The following is a 21,921-nucleotide window of genomic DNA, read 5'->3' on the forward strand; positions in this document are numbered from 1 at the left end:
CTAAAGCTATGATCATATTACTTGACTGCAGTCACCCAGTTTTGGACTGGGGCCAAGTGTATTTACAGAAGAGCTCATATAGCTATTAGCCCATTGTAGCCCTCCCTGGAGCACATGTAGGGGAATGAGAATGGCAGAGGCAGGTGGAGAACAATTGTGCTGCTCTCCTCAGTTCAATATTCTCTTCACACACTCTGCTGGATCATCACCTGCAAGGCCACAAGGGATATACATCCCCCTCCTTGGAGATTACTGCTTTAGACTACAAATTGCAAGCACTTTGTTGGTCTCTGAAGGGAAATCCAAAGAGCTATTTAGAAGACACTGAATCAAGGAGCTTGTTCAGAATCTGGAATTCAGTGACAATGAACTGGAGAGGCAAAAAACTGTATTATGTAAACAAAAAAGAAAATAAACCTGGAAATCGATTTGTCAGAGAGCTCAAATCCAGTTTTGAGTTCATCATAACACATTTTCTGTTTTGGTTCAGGGCTGCTGCCTCACTTAAATTTAAAGAATAAAGCTACAGATAATATTGAGTTGTTTAAAAAAATCATGCTTCAGTTTCCTTGGAATGCCTTTCTATTTCAAGTTTTTGAATTTACTGTGGTATTTAAGACTTAACATAAAAGTAGGTATTGGTATTTCTCTTTAATAATCATGGTGTTTTGTTTGTTTGTTTTATTTTATGCTACTGAATCTAATGTTGCATATGCCTGTGCTCACAGGATGCAAAGTTTACTGAGGTGGTCATGGAATAGGGAAGATATGGGTACCCCTTTTCACCATTTGAATAATAAAGCTTCCCCCCAATAGGGGACAATAGTTGGTTTTGTGACTGTGGGTCAGGCCTGGGCATGAGTCCAACGATGCTACAAATTCAGCACCTTCCCCAAGAAGTTGAGCTTAAGAGAAATAATGGGTTTCAGGGGTTGGGAGTTGCTAAAAGGAGTGTTTTCAAATTTAGATTTAGAATCCAGAGGAAAGGGCTGCCTTTGCTACAACCAGCCTTGAGATTTTTCACTGTATATGCTATGACATTTGGACCTTTACTTGGCTGCTCTGATTTTAGGGGGTAGGGCCTTTCTGTACCCCACAGGGTTCACCTTTCCCCATCCTCCAGCAAGAACTTACCTTCTTTCCATGAATCTTAAAGAGGTGCACTTTCTTTGACCTCCATTATACGCTCAATCGAGTTATAATTTCATGAATTATTATCTGTGGCGTCATCTTCTCTACTAGACTAGAAGATCGTTGAAAGAAGGAGCTATATCCTTTTCATCTTTGCAGCCCCAGGCCTAGAACAATCCCTTCCATATACTTTGATGCAGATTGTATCACCCATTACTTCCCATCATGTCTGTGGGGCTGTCGTCCAGATCTTCTTCTAAATCTTGCATGAGATGTCCACTTGATAGGGACCTCCCTCTGGCTCTCTTGACATTGTATAGATATCAAAAGATTAATAATAATAGTAACAGCTAGCATTTACATAGCCCATACTATGTACCAGGCACTGTGCTATATACTTTACAAATGTCTCATTTCATCCTCACAACATTGAGAGGTAGGAGCTATTGTTCTCCCCATTTTACAGTTGAGGAAACTGAGGCAAATGACAGTGAAGTGACTTGACCAAGACTACACAGCCAGTTCATATCAGAGGCCGTATCTGAACACAGGTCTTCCTGACCATAGGACCAGCAAGTCTATCAAACATGCCACCTTGCTGCATGGTATCTGTTCTTCCATGTCTGTGCCTTGCTCTTGTCAGTTGGGTGGAACCAGCCTCTAACTTGTAGGTGGCTGGAGACCAACAGAGCAGGCCAGAGACAGGAGACTCAGGAATTAAACATAAGTTTAATTTCGAAGTGAGGTCAATGGCTTACAAGCAAGGATACATGTGGCAGGGCCCTGCCACCACCAGGGAGGACCTCCTTTAGTGTGAGTCTCAAATCTTAATACTTATATGAATGGCTGCTCAGTGAGCCCTGATCCTGACAATGAGGGGAAACAGCAACAGTGTGACAAGTTTGACTCATAGCAGGGCTTCATGACCAGAACACGGATACAGGAGATGATTGGCTAAACTCAGAGAAAGCCTGGTGTTGTTCAAAGCAATACAGTAATCCTATGAAACAAGTCTGGGATTTTGCCGTGGCTGAGATCATCCAGAGGGTGAGCGCAAAGGATTGTTATTACGCCAAGTTCAGGATACAGCTTGCTAGCTGAGCCTTAGCCCTGGAAAACAGGGTGTCTCCTAATACCTTGACATTATGTAATGAGCCTAACTACTTCTCAGGCTTTACAGCTCTTGGATGACATCTTTTATGAAGAATTGATAGTCTAGTCAACCCTTCCTTAGGAATATACTGGAGTTTACTGCCCACTCTGTGCTTCTCTATTCATTGGTCTCTAAGTAACTCATGACTTTAATTATTTAGAAATCCTTGGTTATGTAGTCCAACCAAAGGAATCTTAAAGCTCTAAGTGTATTGGGCAGCTAATATTTGTTTGCAGAAACCACGAATACCTTCAGACCAATAAAGTCTAAGGAGTCAGGAGACTTTCTTTGTATCCTTGCTATGCAAATGAATCCCTGCCTGACTCATTTATCTTGGCTTCACTCTCCATATGTGAAATAAGAGAATAAAACTTCACTAGATGATCTATATGGGCCTTTCCAGCTTTAAGACTTAATTTAGGATTGACAATTACTAGGGTGCACTAATCAGCACAGGCAGCTTTTTTTTCTTTTGTTTTTCTTTTCTTTTCTCCCTTCCTTCTTTCCTTTCCTCTTTCCTTCCTTTCTCCTTCCTTCCTTCTTTTCTTCCTCTTTCTCTTTCTTTCTTTCTCCTTCTCTCTCTCTCTCTCTTTCTTTCTTTCTTTCTTTCTTTCTTTTTTTCTTTCTTTCTTTCTTTCTTTCTTTCTTTCTTTCTTTCTTTCTTTCTTTCTTTCTTTCTTTCTTTCTTTCTTGGCATTGCATGCAATGAATAGGAAGCTTGGATGAGTTGGCATGAATAGCTAAGTTCAGGAAATCTATCACCACTAAATAAACAAAAGTTAACAGTGTGATGTCCCAAACAAAAAGTCCCAAGTGGAGAAAGGGTTTTTGTAATAACCAGAAACTTTAATTAAATAGTGGGTATTGTAAATGAATAGCTGTTACAGCCTTCCCATGTAAGGTTGTGTAGACCCCTCTCCAAAACATTTTGAAACCCAGCACCTGAGAAAGGCCTAAAACCTGGATTGACCAATCAGGAGAGACATTTCAGCCCACTCTGGGCTTAATTTATCATAATGCTTTGCATGCCCTGGACGTGCTTTTCTTTGTTCCCTGAGTGAACCCAGCATGCCACTTCCTGTATTAATAGCTTAAGCTGACCAAGAGCGTTCTTCTGTTTATGACCACTAAGGTGACTTGACCCAGACACTACCTTAAATAGTGGGACTTTTCTTACCTTAGTGTTTTATGGACATATACTATGTTATGTTGTGTTAATGGTAAAAGAAACACAGATATCCTGATCTGTAGTTTCAGTTGACACTTTGACATTCTCCTATCTTATTGTATTTACAATTTATTCACTTAAGAAATTCCTTTCTGATATCATGGTTAAACATTTGGAGACCATAATTTTGGCTGACATGGGCATCCTGAACCAGGAAGGGAGGGAGGGGTGAGAGAGAGCTGCTCTGAAAATATAAAAATCCTCTTTGTCTGTCCATCTTTGGGTTCATTGTCTCATGATAAGCTCCTATGCATATCTCTATATGCATGTTTCACAAGTTTTGAGAGAAATAAACACTCATATTCAGATTAATTTTGTCTTTTTTTTTTTGGCAAGGCAGTTGGGGGTAAGTGACTTGCCCAGGGTCACACAGCTAGAACTGTCAAGTATCTGGTCTGAGATCTGATTTGAACTCAAGTCTTCCTAACTCCAGGGTTGGTGCTCTATCTACTGCACCACCTAGTTGCCCCTGTTTGTCTTTCTAATGCATGTGGCCTTTGCTCAGATGGGACAATGCTATAGATTGGATCCTGGTTCTGGGTGCCCGCAGGACTTATTCTCCTGAAAAGTTCTAACCCTGGACAGGGATGGTAAGGCCCTTCTTTACCTCTGCTCCTAAATGGACTCTGCTCCTTCATTCCTTGTAGTTCAAATTTTTTTCTTTAAGCTTGCTGTGGGAGTCAAAGGCCACATGCATAGGGCGTCTCTGCAATTTGTATATCCTCTGCATTTCAGTCTAGACTGTAGTGGAAAGTTGTGTTTGTTTGTTTATTTATTTATTTTTCCCCCCACTGCTGGTTTGCTTAAATGGCAGAGGGAGAATTAGGCAGAAATTTCTTCCTTTAAAGCTCACAAAGCCACCTCAGCTTCAGCACCATTTCCCAGGTGCCAAATAATCCTCTTTCCCCATCCTCTTTTCCCTAAAGGAAAAAAAAAAGAAAAAGAAAAAAGAGAGGCTAAGGTCCTGATGGGGACTCAGATCCCCTAACTTAACTTCATAGGGACTTGTCCCTTTAAATTTGCAACCTCAGGGTACTTGAGGAAGGATCGCAAGATCCAGTTACACTATTAGGTCTTGGATCCTTACAAATTCCTCAACCCCACTTCCTTGGAGTACTAATAGCCAATTTGTGATGGGGTTTTCTAACAAGTCTCTAATTCCCTCTCTCTCTATCATTAAGTGTGCACTATGTTCATATTGTATTTGTCCTGTCAATTTGTCTGTCAGTGTGTGTCTCTTTGTATCATGTATGCTGTGAGCTAGTCTATTACCCCTTAAAATTTAAAATTCAGCCAAAGACTTCCAAGGGCTGCAGCTAGGAAAACAAACAAACAAATAAACAAACAAAACTGTAAGACCCTTTTCCCTGTGGTTCCTGGCCTGGCCAGCCTGGAGCAATAGTCAAAAGTTGAGTACAGATAGACATCTTAGCAGATTCTAGATGTTTTGAGATTAATCATTAAGAAGTTGGGAAATCGATCATTTTGGGAGTGCTGGAGAAAACTCCTGAGACTGGTGGTAATTCTAGGGCCTCACCCTCTGCCAAAACACTCCTCCCAATCTTGATTCCTCAGCATTTTCCACTCCCTCCCTAGAGATAAGTACCTCAATATAGGGATTGTAAAAGAGAAGAGAATGCTGGAGAATTGTAGGGAAAATTTAAATCAGCCTTCTCCATCTGGCAAAAGGACTGGGGGGGCAATAATCACAGACTGGCACCGGCCCTAATGGCCCTGTGCCCTTGGGCACCTTGCAACCTGCCCTTCTAGGCAAAGCTTGGAAATATCATCCAGGTTCAATACATTCTGCCCACCCTGCCCCAGCAGCTGCAAACCACCCCAGGCTCAGTAAATTCTGCAGCTGTGGGGAGGGGAGAGGTAGACTGGTCAGATGCTGGTGAGATTCCCTAAGCCCTGCCACCAAGAATTATCACTACTGGAAGGTCCTGGCATCAGCCACCCAAACCCCTGGAAAGGCCTGTCAATAGCCCTATAAGGTGAGAAGTCAGCCTCTGCTCTTGGTAAGCCCCATACTTCTCTGTTCCAGTTGCAAAAATGTGTCAACTTTGTAATTTATGGCATGCTATTTTATCTCTGTTTGCCCTGTTTCTTCATTTGTAAAGAGGAAAATAATAATGGTTGTTGTTATGGGATCAAAATGACATAATGATTGTAAAGTGGGTAAAACAATGACTGGCATATGCTAGACAACATTGCTATCTCTCTAATTTTATATAATTGTTCCATATCTGATAACTTTGAAATGGTTTTTACATACCAAAAGTAATAAGATCAATAATTTCTCTATGTGATAATCTGGAAATGCAATTTATGTCATCTGAAGTTTATTGTTTGTGTTATTACTGTATTTCCAAATTGTATTGTATTTATAAACTCAAATTTGAGGGACCGTTGTGAGGTAGAAATGGTGTTAAAGCAACTCTTAATCTGGAATGGGCCTTTTAAAAGGATGAGATAAAAATCTGATCATTTGAAACTATTAAATATTTAGTGAGATATATTTGGTTATAAATAGGTAATAATTTTGATATTTACTATGATAGCAGATTTTTCATTTGAAATCTTGACTATTATGAAAATATGTAAGGTGACTTAAAGTTATAGTTTCAACATATTAATGATGAGATGAATGATTCTCTGTGCAAAGTGATTCAGAAGTGCATTCATCTGAATTGATAATGGGTTGTTTCAAAGTTTATTACTATGGTGGAAATAATACCTGTTTATACTGTGTGTCCTGTGGTACAAACATGTTTTATTACAAACAAAGTATTGATATGAACTGTTTTGGAATTAATTAAGTGTGTGCCTATGTCTTTTATTGTAATTGGAGTAAAGTTACTCTCTTATAAGCAAATTCATTTGTTTAACTATTGAACTCAAAGGTGGAAAAGCTTCTACCTGCTAAATTGTCGGTACTTATATTTACATGTATAGGGTTGGATCTTCAATAGCTCTCCTAAAAGGAATTGGAATCAGAGTGGAAATTTTTGAGAATAAGCCTGGTCTTCCCAAATATCAGGGCTTCAATAGGGGGGAAAATGTGAATTTATGGATAATGACTTTTCTTTTAAAGTGCTAAGAGGGTCCTGAGTGGCCTGGCCTGAGCCTGGGAGGGTGGCCAGGACTTTCAAGGCTGGGGGGTAAGTTCCCTTCCTTCTCCATCCCAGGTTTGGCCTGGCCTGCCCTGGGAGTGGTCAGTGGATTCAGAGTGGGAGGGCTTGGGTATGGGCACTAGAACAAGGCCTCAAGAGTGTGTGTTGGGGGGGGGCGATGCCTGCACATGTGCATGCATGGATTCTGAGTCTGGCTGGGCACTGGCCTAGGTGTGATTACAGAGCATGCTGGGAGCCAGAGTCCTCTCAAGAGCTCTCCCGGGACCACAATTCCCAGCATCCTCCGCGTCATTAACCCGCCCCACAGGCCTCTTTGACAACCATCTAGACCAATGGAGAAAGAAAGCCGTAAGACTCAGAGACGTTGAACCAGTGGAAAGATGATATTGGATGGTGTGGCTGGGGACATCCAGGGAGGAGTGGGTTGTCTGGACCCTGCACAAGAGAATCCTCTCCAGGGTTGCCTCCCACAGGTTAGAAGAGTGAACTCTCAGCGGGATTTCCAGACCCACTGTGATTTCCCACCTTGAGCAGAAAGAAGAACCATGGATCCTGTATCTCCAGAGCTTGAAGGAGGGAGAGATCCTGAGAGAAGCTTACACAGACAGTAGAACCAGGAAGTTTCTGAGGCAGAAGAACAATTTAGGCCATCTTCAGGAAGGCCCCAAAAAGATATTTCTCAGAATCCTGATTGAGAAAGAAAATGGGAAAAGGAACATATATTAGAAAGACAACATGGAACTCTCATGAGGGAGGGACAAAGGGAACTCCTTTCAAAGGAGAGACATTTAAGTAAGCTCCTAGGTAGATATGTAGGTGAAAAACCCAATATGTGTGCCGAATATGGGGAAAAAAACAAAAAAGCTTTAACCAGCTTCTTGTCTTATGAAACACCTGAGAATCCATACTGGAGAGAGGCCACATAAGTGTCTTGAAAGCCTTCAAACAGAACTCAGACCTTGTCACTCACTGTGGAACACACACTGAAGAGAAACCCTACAAATACAATGAGTGTGAAAAAAGCTTCGGTGACAGCTCGGCTGTCATCAAACATCAGAGGACCAACACAGGCGAGAGACCCTGCGATTGCCCAGACTGTGGGAAGACCTCCAGTCAGAAGCCATGCCATATCATGTACCAAAGAGCCCACACAGGAGAGAAGCCCTATAAATGTCTTGAGTGTCAGAAAAGCTTTAGTCAGACTTCAAATTTCATTACCTAATGACTGTGGGGAGACGTTTAGCCAGAGCTCAGATTTGGTTAGGCACCAAAGAACCCACACAGGAGAATGACCTTATAAATGACCTGAGTGTGGGAAAGGCTTCTGACACAATTCTCATTTTGTAGCCTCATGAGCACTCACTCAGGAGAGATACCTTTAGCTGTCCTGAATGTGATAAAAGTTTCAGTCAGAGTTCTCACCTTATCACCCATCAGAGAAGACACACTGAGGAAAGACCTTATAAGTATGATGATTGTGGGAAAGGATTCACTGATAGTTCTACCCTCATTAAGCACCAATGGATCCATGCAGATAAAAGACCTTATAAATGTGGGGAATGTGGAAAGAGCTTCAATCAGAGTTCACATTTTATTACCCATCAGAGAACCATTTGGGGGAAAGACCTTATAAATGCCCAGACTGTGGCAAGAACTTTAACCAGCATTCCCACTTCATAACACACCAGAGGACACATGCAGGTGAAACACCCTTTCAGTGCACCAAGTATGAGAAGAGCTTTCTGCAGAAATCATATCTTTTATCCCATCAAAACATTCATTTAAGTAATACTCTTTAGTTTATCCATTTCTCTTTGACCCCCTCTGTAAACCCTCTAGCCCGAATAATTTCTACTCTTCCAACAGAAATCCCAGAACCCCCAGAACCAGTCATGATGATCTTTCCATAGCCTGTCCTAACTGCCTGTTCCTCAGATTGTAGAAGACAACTCTTGAATAATGCCTCATATGTTATTTTACACAGAGAGGACAGGCAAAATTGATTGGATGCTGACGCACAGTGGTGGCACATAGACATTTGATTAATAGACATTTGCTGATTGATACTCTAGAGGTGTAGTATACACTTCCCAAAAGAGACAGGAACTAGGTATGGACTAGCTAAATTATTAATAGTCTAAGCCCATAGCCTTTAAAAATTTAGTGTGTATGTCAAAGGGGGCTTAGTTGAAAGCAGAGTTTGGATAAAGCTGGAAAAGGGTATTATTGGTTTGGATTTTCCAGGCAGCTGTGTCGTTGTGATGAAAGAAAGAGTGATGGGTTGAAAAGATGAGATACAGGCTGGAAGAATTTTCAGAAGCTTTTTGCAAAACTTAACTAAAGCTGGTCTTTATTGGACTGTTAAAGGCCAGAGGCTATTCCCAAGTTGATCATACTTGGCTGTTTTCATTTTCTGAGGCATATAGATTGTTCAGCATAGGCACTTGGAAGAGGATTGTAGTTTGGTGCCATTTAAATCATCCAAAGGGTTAAGTGATAATAGGACTCAATACCTCCATGATAACAGAATGGGAAATGAAAGCCAATTTCCTTAATCTGCTGAGAAGTTTGTTCCTTACACCAACATTTGTGTGCTTATGTAAGCCTAAGTCATTGATTCTATGCCTTTTTGTCTCCCTCTACTCTATTTAACAGGAATAAATTCCTTAAGTCTTAAAAAAAAAGTGCTAAGAGTATTGGGCCTTAGAAATTAAAATGTTACCATTAGTGATTATGAATCCAGATTTGATTGGCTCATTCAACTAAATAAAGGTCACCCGATTGGTAGTTGATTGGTTCTGTTTCAAATTTTAAATACGTGATTATTGCTTATGGTATAGTTATGTTTCTGAATGTTCTTATATTGTGTCAGCTGTGTTGTTGAAAAAGCAGTTTCTAAAGATATTAGATTAAGAATTGTAAATACCCCCCCAAAAAAATAGGGGGGAATGTATGGGTTAGGATAAACTTCCAAGTTTTATCTACATTTAAGAGGAAATTTCACCTAAAATTCTTATCAACTCTGTGTAAAAGTTTCATGTATTGTGGAATTCCTACTGAGTAAATAAAAATCCTTAAAAAAATAGGAATGTGATTTTCAAGACTGCTTTATCTCAGGATATATATTTACATATGTTAATTTGGAGATTTATGGGCTGCTACATTCACTATCTACATGAGATTCCAGAATGTAATTATTTTCCAGTGATATATTTAAAGACAAAGGAAAGAAAAGATACTGAGTAAAATTTTAAAGGCTTGATAATATTTGTTATTATGATAAGGCTACTTTAATTGGGTATGTTCTTCATGCTGAATCTCCTCTCCATTGTGAACAACTTTTTTGACTAAGGAACTTGGTGATTTCTAGGAATTCTGTAACAACTAGGAATTTAGTTTGTTATAATACTGTAGGATTTTATTTTATGTTACTTAAGGACATTTTACACCAACTTAGTTTTAATGAGTTCCAATTTTAAAGGTTTATTTTTGCTTAATGGTGAAAAAGAGAGATATTTATGATTTTAAAAGTTTCCAACTAATTTTCCTCCATAAAAGTTTAGTGATTATTCTTCTTAACATCAGGATAAAGTTTAAACTATTTTTAAAGAAGGGAAATACTTTTAGAAGAAATGTTTTGAAAAAAAGTTTGATTTTTTTTGAAGGCCTACTAAATTTTCATTTGCAAGATAATTTATTGTTAAATTACTGTAATGAGCTGTAAAGCAGAAGAGATCTTGCTGTTTTGATCTTAATTTGTAGTCACTCCATGGCCTAAGCAAGAGTTAAATTAGTGTTTGAATTTATCATATGTATGATTCAATTCCTGAAGTGTCTTACTCTTCCAGAGTGAGTATAATTAGAGAAGAATAAACAAGTTTGTGAAACAAGGACATAAATCCATCAACTTGTGAGGTTAAAGTTAGGAACCTCTTTAAGGAATGGGATTCCAGTACAGACAGTCATGTTAGTGAAGTGTAGTAATTTATAAGTTCTTTTGTGTTATCTTAATGGGAAATCTAGTATTATTTTTAATCTGAACTAGAACATGTGCAGAAATTTATGTGAACTGCTCAAGACTCACCTTAAGATGTTCTCATTGCTTAAAGGGATTCTGAAACAGTAGTATTTTTCTGTGATCAGTCTCTTACTGTTATCAATATGAGATTAAATACTTGTCTTCTAGATATGTGATCCTTGAGAGCTAAACTTATCTGAAGCATTGATTATTAGAAGTTGTTATTCAAGACTTTATGGGATTGCAATTTACTATTGTTTTGAGGTTTGATTATAGGGATAGTTGTCTGAGTGGTCACGAAGTCGATAGTAAAATGGCATGTGCTGCAGGCTGAGAGCTAATAAAGGTGGATGTCTACGTCTGGGGAGAGTTTTGAGAACAACCTTAGACATCACGTAGGTAGGTTCTTCCTGGTTGTATTTCCCAGTTGTGCAATTTCATTTCTGAAAAGGAAAATTCCCCACCTTACTAATCCTGAGCCCTGCCTTTAACATATAGATTACATAGTTGGCTTTCAGATATGACTCATGTCTGGAATGAAATAGAGCTAAGGAAGTTCTTTCTGTTATGATATATGACATTGTCCTTCTTTTCCTTTTATAGCAAATTTCTATAATCAAGAAGTTCTGTAAGTACAATACTAAATCTATTAAATATTAGATGGATGCTAGAACATCTTTGAGTTGCTATAATAAGATACAAGTATGAATAGCTTACAATTTTAACCAGTATTTCTGGCCAAATAATAATAATATAGAGATAACATCCTCCTAAGGAGAAAATTATTAGACAAAGTAATAAGACAAGGATGTAGTGTGATACATGTCTAATTAAAAAGGATAGCAAATGTTGAGAAAATCAACAGGATTAGACTGATTCCTCTAAAAATTACATACAGATGTATGTGATTGGCTTCCAAAATTTGTCTATCGTGGAAATTCAAGCTTTAAGCATGTTTTGATAATAAGATCTCAATTTTGGATTTTTACACCAAAAATTGTACAGGGCAGTGGTAAAAGTAAGTGAAGTTATTTCTCTTTTATTAAAGTATCTGTCTGATCATTTTAAAAGGTAGAAGAGTTCATTTTATGGTTGGACCCTCACATTTTAAAGGATTCTTATACCAGGTATAAGATTTAGGTAAGGACAGAAGCAGCATATGATATATAAACTGAAATTCTCTGAAGTTTCAAAAATGGAGAACCAAATTCAAGTGCTTGTACTAATTTATACTAAATCAGAATTATCTGGGAACTTCTAGATCTAAACCAGAGAAGCAGAACTCCCTTTTAGAACTGTCCTAAGAATAAAATTGTGAAAGAAAGGATATCTAGGGATCAGCTAACTACATGAGACATCTGGAATTCAAAAGGTACTGCTCAAATAGACATTGGGAATAGGTTAGTGGGATTCAAGGAACTTGATATTAGTTAACATTGGTAATAATGATTGTATTGATTTGTGTGGATCACGTTTAAGTTTTCTCCGTTATCTTGGTGACATGTAAATCTCCCTTCTCAAAACTAGTCTATTCTGAGCCCTCTAAGTACTTTAATCTGTGCCTGACTTAATGTCATTATGCAATTGTGTGAATTATGAGAAAAACTTTGTTATATTGTTTGAACTTAACCCTGTGTGGCTGGGAAGTTGAACCATCTCTATATGCCTCTAACCAAGGACCTATATCATGCTGTTTTCTCTTAACTGTCATCTTGTATGTCTTCTAAGAGCGTCTGTCAGGTCTTTCTGATTGCTGCCAACTTGTGAATATGGACTCCCGGATCATCTAAAGACACCTGCTCCGAGCAGACATCTCTTCCCACTCCCTGAGGAAGAGTGAAGCTTTCCCATGCCTTTCATGGTCTGCAGGTGGTGCCTTTTGGTGCACCATTGACCAAAAGGAGGAAATGTAGACCTTTGTCCAAACCATTTTGAACCCCAACACCCGAGAAAGATCTAAAACCTGGATTGGCCAATCAGGAGAGACATTTCAGCCCACTCCGGGCTTAATTTATCATAATGCTTTGCATGCCCTGGACTCGCTTTCCTTTGTTCCCTGAGTGAACCCAGCATGCCACTTCCTGTATCAATAGCTTAAGCTGACCCAAGAGCGTTCTTCTGTTTATGACCACTAAGGTGACTTGACCCAGACACTACCTTAAATAGTGGGACTTTTCTTACCTTAGTGTTTTATGGACATATACTATGTTATGTTGTGTTAATGGTAAAAGAAACACAGATATCCTGGATCTATAGTTTCAGTTGACACTTTGACATTCTCCTATCTTATTGTATTTACAATTTATTCACTTAAGAAATTCCTTTCTGATATCATGGTTAAACATTTGGAAACCATAATTTTGGCTGACATGGGCGTCCTGAACCAGGAAGGGAGGGAGGGGTGAGAGAGAGTTGCTCTGAAAATATAAAAATCCTCTTTGTCTGTCCATCTTTGGGTTCATTGTCTCATAATGAGCTCCTATGCATATCTCTATATGCATGTTTCACAAGCTTTGAGAGAAATGAACACTCACATTCAGACTAATTTTGTTTGTCTTTCTAAGAATGAACTTAGTAATGGTTGACAGTTGCTATATGCCATTTGCATGTATCTTCTATTTACCTATTTATTTACACATTGGCTTTCTCTTTGGAAGGTGAGCTTGTTGAGGGCAAGGACTGTTTTCCCTTTATCTGTTTTGCCAGGGCTCAGCACAGTACATAGCACATTGTAGGCACTTAACAAATGCTTGTTGATCGAACAGCCTACAACACTAACTGAAATTATCAAGGGAATATGGGGGGAGGGGGAAGACTAGAGGAAGAGCCCAAAAGAGAGGAGATAAGAGTTCTATCTGCTCAGGGTCCTAGGTCTGTTTATATAACACAATCTGGAAAGAAGATTCCACACTTGTATTTTTAAGTTTTACCGGATTGGATATATGCATAGAGAGGAAGGGGAAAGGCTTGCTCCACTTACATATATTAATATTGGTTCAGTGTCAGTGGGTTCCTTTATACAGAAATTAGACTTGGCATTTTAGGTTTTGCTTTTACGGATTTAAATCTCTCTTCTCATCCACTTGCAATCAGTCTCAAATGACCAAAGCACACCTTTTTTTTTTTTGAGGCAATCAGGGTTAAGTGACTTGCCCAGGGTCATGTGTCTAAGGCTGCACTTGAACTCAGGTCCTCCTGACTCCAGGGCCTGTACTCTATCCACTTCATCACCTACCTGCCCCTGAAAGCACACCTTTTAATTTGTAGCAAAACTGTGGGTGGTGAAGAAATACCAATTTAGTGAAATGCTGCAAGTTTTCCAGTAGCATCTAATGGGATAAGCTCAATAGCTAATCGTCAAGAATAGGAAAACAGTCTCAGGTCTAAAAAACTCTGGCTGTACTCCCAACTCCTGATATAATAAATTAAAACTAATACGTTTACCCCCCCCAAAAGCAATATGGCAGAGTGAGAAGAGTTTGGGAAATGGAGTTAGCAACACTTGTGTTCTAATCAAGGCTGTGAAACTGACTGTGTGACCCTGAGCAAATCTCTTCACTTTGAACCTTAATTTATTTCCTCATTGGAAAAATGGGGATAATCCTATTTGTTCTACCTACTTCAGTGGGTTGTGAGACAGTGTTTAGTAAAACTTAAAGTGCTTGGCTCAACATGCTTTATCATTGATTTCTTTTTTCTGTTTCTGATATTCTATGGAAATGTTCCTTCCTGACCACAGTTTTAGGCTGTGACTAGTTTAAACATCATTGTTAGCCTTGTTTCCCTCCATTTATTTCTTTTGCATGGCTCTGAGAAGGCTTGAAGTGCTGTGCCAACATGAGTTACAATTGACTTTTTCCTCTGTCTTCCTCATACTCTGAAAAATTATTCTCCCTTGCCCATAGTTTTAACCAATCAATAAAACAATAGATGTTTACTAAGTACCTACTATACATAAGACACTGTGAAGGATGCAAAGATGTGAGCTCTCACAGAGTTTACAATCTAATTGGAGAGATAAGACCTATAGACCTATGAAAAGATGATAAGAATGATAAGAAGATACAGTACATATAAGAAACCAGTCCAGAATGGACCATTTTTTACAAAAGCAGGTTCAGTCAACTTAAATAGCTTTCAGTTAAGGAAGCAGCTAAAAGAGCCCAGAAACTGCCTCAGCCAGCACTTGATCTACATGCCAAGCAGAGACATCTAGGAACCAAGGGCAGCACTAGCTTAAAAGATAAATCCCATTTGCAAAATTTTACTGTCTTAGGGAGAACTCAAAACATAGGTTAGAGTTACATTCCAGAAGGCATTGAATAGTAGCTTTTTGGAGACTGAATTTTATCATCCAGACAGTAGGAAACCATTTAAGGTTATCAAATAGGAGACAGACATAAAAGGTGATCATAGTTTTATGAGTAGGAATGGAGCTGTACATCATTTATGTCAATCCTCTTATTTTATAGGTGACAAAATCAGGTGCTAGATAGGCGAAGGTCACACAGATAGTGAGTAGTAGAGCTAAGATTCTAACTGACATCTTTGGACTTCAAGTCCCACTTTTCACTCTTCCAGAAGCTGCTTCTCCATCTTTCAGGGTGATTAATCTGACAATTGTGCCAAACAAATTGTAGTTGGAAGAGGCTGGTGGCAAGAATAATAGAAGCTTATTACAGTAGCTTTGCTGTAAGATGATAAGGTATTTAGCCAGATGCTGGCTTGAAAGGCAAGAGAGATTGGAGAGATAATATGGAGGAAAAATTGACAGGACTTAGTGACTAACTGAACATGGAAGGAGAGCAAAAGGAAGGAGACACAGCTGACTGATTGCCTGGGATAATGATAGAGAAGTGAAGTCAATTTTGGAGAAAATGATGAGATCGATCTTGGACATCTTTAAGTTAAAATAATGGCATATCAAAGTGTTATAGCTAGAAGGAAATATAGAACTGTCCATGAGGAGTTATGAGCCACACAGAGTAGAAATAAAGTCACAAGAGTGCTTGAACTCTCAGAGGAATTGTCTACAAAGAGTGAAAACCCAAAGGTCAAGAATAGCATCATGGAAAAGTTCTATAGAGAAGTGGGCACATTGAGTTATTAGAACAAATAAAGAAAACTTATAAAGAAAGCTTGGAAAGGTAAAAGGAAAACCTAAAGATTGTGATATCTCAAAAACTAAACCAGAGGACAGTTTTAAGAAGAAAGAAATAGATAACAAAGTGAGTATCCACACAAATTAAGTTTAAACTATGGATTCCCAGCATGATTTTTGTTGAGCTCTTAAAAGCTCTTTTAATGTGGTAATTGGATTGGGGAAAAAGGATACTTTTATAATTATCTGATTGTATGGTCAGGGCATAGTAAACAATTCTCCTTTTGCCACTGGCAAGTTAATTTATGGAGGCAGTGAGGTGGCTTGTGGATACAGTGCTGGGCATGGAGTCAGGAAGATCTGAGTTCAAATTTGGCCTCAGACATTTACTAGCTGTGTGGCTTTGGGCAAGTCACTTAACTGCTGTTTTCCTTAATCCACTGAAGAAGAAAATGGCAAATCCCTCCAGTATCTTTGCCAAGAAAACCCCTATGGAGAGTAGCGGCATGCTGTGGTCCATGGGGTCATGAAGAGTAGGCCAGGGCTGAATGAAACAACAAACAACAAATTTTACTTGAGCCCTGAAATTCTGGTGCATTACTCTGATATCACAGCCCTCTCAAAAAAGTATGAATGGGAGAATATTGATGAGGCTGACTTTTGCCCAGCAACTATGAGGGCCTCGTCTAAATCTGCCCTGTAACAGGAAGCTCTATCAGTCAACAAAAATCTTGCTTCCTAAGCCCATACTCTGTGTACATGTATAATCCCCTATACTGGAGCAAGCTAAGTTCCTTGTTCCGTGATCACATCCTTGAACAGTTTTTCAGCACACCTGCTTCCTTTTCCTGCCTCCCCTTTTCCCTACTCCCGTAGGAGCATACTCTACTCTTGGCTGAATGCCCAAAAATTGTGTACAAAAACAAACCCTGTCTTCCTGCAAACTGTTATGATCACCCCCATCATTGCTTCCACCCCCCATCCCTCTGCTATTGCATCAGTAAAGCTCTCTTCACTAGCAGCATATCTGCCTCTTAAATTCTTTCCAGACAACCCAACTCCTGAACTTCATCATCCTCTTCATCATGAGGAGTGAGACAGATCCAGCAAGGTGTTGTCTAACAATCCTATCATTGTCCACACAGCTTTCTTCCTCATATCACTTTCCCATCCATCACAAAGTCAGTATAAAGCTAGATTTGATGTTTGCCTGAACTTAATAGGGTGAAAAGTTTAGAATACACCCTTTAGGGGTGAGTTAGTTCACGTAAGGCACTAAGCCTGGTTATCAAGGTTTGAGGCCAGGTCTTAATTCCTCTTCTATCCTCAATGTCCTAGAAGGCCCTCACATTTTAATTGGTTTAAAATTAGATGAAGATGATGGTGCTTGTTAGGATAGCATGAACCTTATGGTTGAGCTTTACCTTAAGCAAGGCTAGCTGGAATACCAGAATGTTTAGTACATGAGTCAGTGAATATTGATTCTTTTCCATAAAAATATAACTTTATTAAAAAACAGTATGAAATAGCTAACCATTTTACTTAATCAGTCAATAGGTATTTAGTACAATTGTGTGTCAGGCACTGGGTTAGGCACTTGAGATATAAAAACAAAAATATACTAGTTCCTGCCTTCAAGGATCTTATATTCTAATAGCAAGGACAACATACACATATGTAGGGTAGATACACAACACACAGCAGATACAAGGTAACCTTAGTAGGAGAGGTACTAGCAAATTGGGGATGTGGACTGGGAATCAACTCATATGGATAGACATGCTTGATCCATCTTGAAGAAAGGCTGGGATTCGAAGAGATGGAGGAGAGGAGGGAGATCATTCTGGGATGGAGGAGAGTCATTGCAAAGGTCACAGAGATAAGGTGCCATATAAGTAATAAGGCCAGTATGACTGAAGTGTCTATAGAGTATGCGGAGGGGAGAAATATGTATTAAGACTGGAGTGGTCAGATAGGACCAGACTGGGAAGAGCATTAAATATCAAATATGAGTTCATACTTTATTTTAGAGATGATTAGGGGAGTGTGTGTGTGTGTGTGTGTGTGTGTGTGTGTGTGTGTGTGTGTGAAATGGTCAGACCTAAAATTTAGAAAATCACTTTGATATCTGAATGGAGGTTGGATTGAAGTTGGGAGAGACTTAAGGCAAGGAAAATAAACAGGAGGCTATTGCAATGGTCTAATCAATTAGTGATAAGGACCTGACCTAGAGTGGTCATAGTGTGAGTAGAAAAAAGGAGATAGATGTGAGTGAGAGATATTTTGGAAGAAGAAACCAGATAATTTGGCAACTGATTGGATATGTATATGAGATGAGTGCAAGTGAGGAGGCAAAGATGGTACTGAAGTCATGATACTGGATGACTGGAAAGATAGTGGAGTCATTGACAAAATAGGGAAATTTAGGATGAACTTTTGGGAAAAGATGACTTCTGGTTTGGATATGAGTTTGAAATGTTTATAAGATAATCATTTGGATATGTCCAATTGGCAGTTGGAGAGCTGTGACTGAAGCTCAGGAAACAAAGATACTTGGATAGTGGAGTAATACTTAGAGGCCATAACTGAACCACTCTAGGTCAGGTCCTTATCACTAATTGATTAGACCATTGCAATAGCCTCCTGTTTATTTTCCTTGCCTTAAGTCTCTCCCAACTTCAATCCAACCTCCATTCAGATATCAAAGTGATTTTCTAAATTTTAGGTCTTAAATGAGACAATAAAGAAAGAAAAGAGGAAAGGCCAAGAATAGAGCCTAGGTGTATACCTACAGTGAGTGGGCAGGACGTGGATGATGATACAGCAGAGAACACTGAGGAAGAGCAGTCTAATAGGCAAGGTAAAGAAACCAAGAAAGAGCATCGTCACAACAACTCAGGGGAGCATACAAGAAGAGAAAGCAATCCACAATTTCACATGCTTCAGAGAAGTCAAGAAGGATGAGGACTGGGAAAAGACCAGTAGGTCTGGTCATTAAGAGATCACTCCTATTTCTGGAGAGGGCAGTTTTGGTTGAGGAATGAACTCAGCAGCCTGGCTATTCAGCAAGTTTAGAAGCCAGTGAGAGGAGAGGAAGTTAAGGCAAGATACGAAGGCCTGATTTTTAAGCTAAGGGAAGATTAGTATAGAAATATGCTACAAAGGACAAGATTTAGAAGGACATTGTGATCTTTTATTTATGTTCAATAAATCACTGATTATTACTTTAGATTTCTTTGCTATTTTCTGTTTGCCATGTGCTAAGTCTATTCCTAACCTTGCTCATTGGTGATAGTTTTGCTTTGAAAACTAAAACCTGGATCTGGATATTCTCATTTCACTTCAGAGGCACGAGAGCTCCTCTCTGTCTGCTTTGAGTTCAAGAGAAAAGTGTTGTTTGCCTCTTGCCAAATCTATTTTCTCATTTAGAATCTGTGTAGAGAAAATTCTGACGTGACTATCTGTTCTCTAGGTGGGATTTCAAAACATCTCATCAGGCATAATTTTTATTCTTGAGATTTGAGTCAAAAAAGAGGGGAAAAAAACTATGTTGGATTTCATTTTTTCTTATACATATAATTCTCTGTAGCCCTTTCACTGTACCTACCATCAAGTTATAGTTACATTGGTGTACAACCAGAATATCCACTCCTTTTATAAAGGAATTGTAGTTTATGTTACCTCTGTAGTTTCCATAGTCTTTCTCTGCTCCCTTCCCTAAACAGATTTTTTAAAATGTTGTATTGCATTCTACAACACTTTAATTTCCAAATACATCTCTCTCCTCTGTCAACCAAGTGAGATATCATATGTGGTCTCCTACATCCACAGGGAAGAGGAAGAAGTGCATTCTTGTACCTCTTCTTTTTCTAAGCTAAACCTAGTGATGGTAATTTTATAGCATTCTGTTTTTATTTTTGTTGTTCTTTACACTTATATTTTTGTAGACATTTTTCATATGTTTTCTTGGTTCTGTTCAATTTGCTTTGCATCAGGTCATATGTCTTCTCATTGTTCTTTGTTTTCTTATTTTTTATTTATTTTATTTTTTTACAGAGGAGTAATATTCCATTTCATTTATGTACCACAATTAATATAATCCTATAGATCAGCATATACTTTGTTTTAAATTCTTTGCTACTACAAAAATTGATGATATACAATTCTGGTAGGTAATTTTTTTCGGACAACCACATGGAACTGGAGAGATGGCAATTGTCACACCACTTACCTCTTGCCAGAGAGCTGATGAATTTAAAATGCAGAAAGAGACACATTAATTTTTGGTGATGGCCAATGTGGGAATTTGTTTTGTCGAAACTATGTTTATTATCAGGTTTTTCTTTGCTCAGTTAGGGGTGGGGGAGACAATGGGAGAGATAGATTCCAAATGCATGTAAAGTGAAAAATTTATTTATTTGTTAAAAAAGAGAGAGGGAAAGATTTTATATGATTTTTCAAAAAATTTTAGGAAAAACTCCAAATAACAGAACCCTCTTTTCTCTTGCCCCCTCTTGAATCTGTGTAACTATCTGTTTTTGTTTGTTTTGTTTTCACAGAGCAGCCTTAATAAGGAGGAAGGACTCGGGGTGACTACACTTAGTGTTATCTACGCATCCGTGATTTTGTCTTCCATGTTCCTTCCTCCGGTTCTTATTAAGAAATTTGGCTGCAAGTGGACCATTACATTCTCCATGTGCTGCTACATCACTTTCTCTTTGGGAAACTTCTATGCCAGCTGGTATGTCTTGTCTTCTAACTCCTATCAAAAGCCCTGACCTAGCCAATTGCATTCTACTGCTCACTGGGTATAGATCAGGTATTTAGAGATCTCAGCAATGGAGGATGCCAGAAAAGATCAGTTGTGTAATAGTATCCTTCCTCCTTCTACTCTTAACAGCATCACACAGCATTCCAGTTGAGGAGGCCCAGGCTTTCACATTATTTCAGCACCTTTAATTTGTTTGAGAAAACCTAGCAAACATCTACTGAACTTTTCAATGCCAGAGTTCATTGGCACTTAGTGCCTTCTCTGCACATGTACCTCAGCTCAAAAGTATGTTGCTTACTCATTTCTTTAAGTGCAATGGTGAATAGTTTGTCTTTCTATTCAATTCAATTATTAAAAAAAAATTTAAAGCACCTACTGTATGTCAGGCACTGTATTAAGCACTGGGGATACAAATGAGAAAATGAAAGACATTCCTCGCCCTTGAGGAGCTTATCATCTTATGGTAGAAGACAACACACAAAAAGTAGCTGGAAAAGGCAGGACAGGAATTCCAAGGGGTACCTGGCACAGGGGCATCTTGTTGTATGGAGGTCAAACCAAGATGAGCTGGAAATTAGAAGTGCAAGGTGAGCCAGAAAGTCCTTATTGTGCCTACTGTAGTATAAAGAGAGGATTAGGGAGAAGTCTAGCGCTTCCTCTACCCTCCAGCCTTCCAAGCAGAGGGGAGAGGAGGCTGAGGAAATTGGGAAGGTGTTACATATTCAAGGCTCAGTTGGTATGGTGATATTTCAAATAATCAGCTTATCCTGGGGAGATGCCTCTTGGGAGTTTAAACAAGGCAGAGCTGAGCTACTTCATTTCTCTCAACAGGAAGTGTTTATGTTGGCTAACAGATTATCTTTTTGTAGGTTTACCTTGATCCCTACTGCCATAATCTTAGGTCTAGGAGCAGCCCCACTGTGGTCTGCAGAGTCTACTTACCTTACAACGAGTGGAAATATTTATGCAAAGAAGACAGGAAAACTTGGGAAAGATGTCATCAACCAGTATTTTGGCACCTTCTATCTCATATTTCAGACTTCTGGTGTCTGGGGGAATTTGATTTCATCTCTGGTGTTTCAGCAGGACCCTCCCAAAGGTAAATGGAACTGGCTGAAATACTGCTCCAAGAGTGGCTGTAACTTCTGTAGAGATGAACAAGAGAAATATGTTAATTCAGTCTTTAAAAAATAATTTTTTGGGGCACCTAGGTGGCGCAGTGGATAGAGCACTGGCCCTGAAGTCAGGAGGACCTGAGTTAAAATCCAGCCTCAGACCAAACACTGGACACTTACTAGCTGTGTGACCCTGGGCAAGTCACTTAACCCCAACTGCCTAAAAAAAAAAATTAATTTTGAATTAGCAAATTCTATTTTTCTCTC

General features: G+C 38.9%; 1 protein-coding gene across 2 annotated transcripts in view; it reads left to right on the plus strand.

The window, feature by feature from the left end:
* LOC110196910 (protein unc-93 homolog A-like) overlaps positions 1 to 21,921 on the plus strand; it is an 81,516-nt gene that overhangs the window by 31,581 nt on the left and 28,014 nt on the right. For both annotated transcript variants that reach the window (XM_020970359.1, XM_020970360.1), the window contains 2 exons: positions 20,328 to 20,509; positions 21,409 to 21,638. In XM_020970359.1, the coding sequence (XP_020826018.1) occupies positions 20,328 to 20,509; positions 21,409 to 21,638 (412 nt within the window). The remainder of the gene's footprint in view (positions 1 to 20,327; positions 20,510 to 21,408; positions 21,639 to 21,921) is intronic.

This window comes from Phascolarctos cinereus, unplaced genomic scaffold, assembly GCF_003287225.1.
Source record: "Phascolarctos cinereus isolate Bilbo 61053 unplaced genomic scaffold, phaCin_HiC Scaffold_5;HRSCAF=322, whole genome shotgun sequence".
Lineage (NCBI taxonomy): Eukaryota > Metazoa > Chordata > Mammalia > Diprotodontia > Phascolarctidae > Phascolarctos > Phascolarctos cinereus.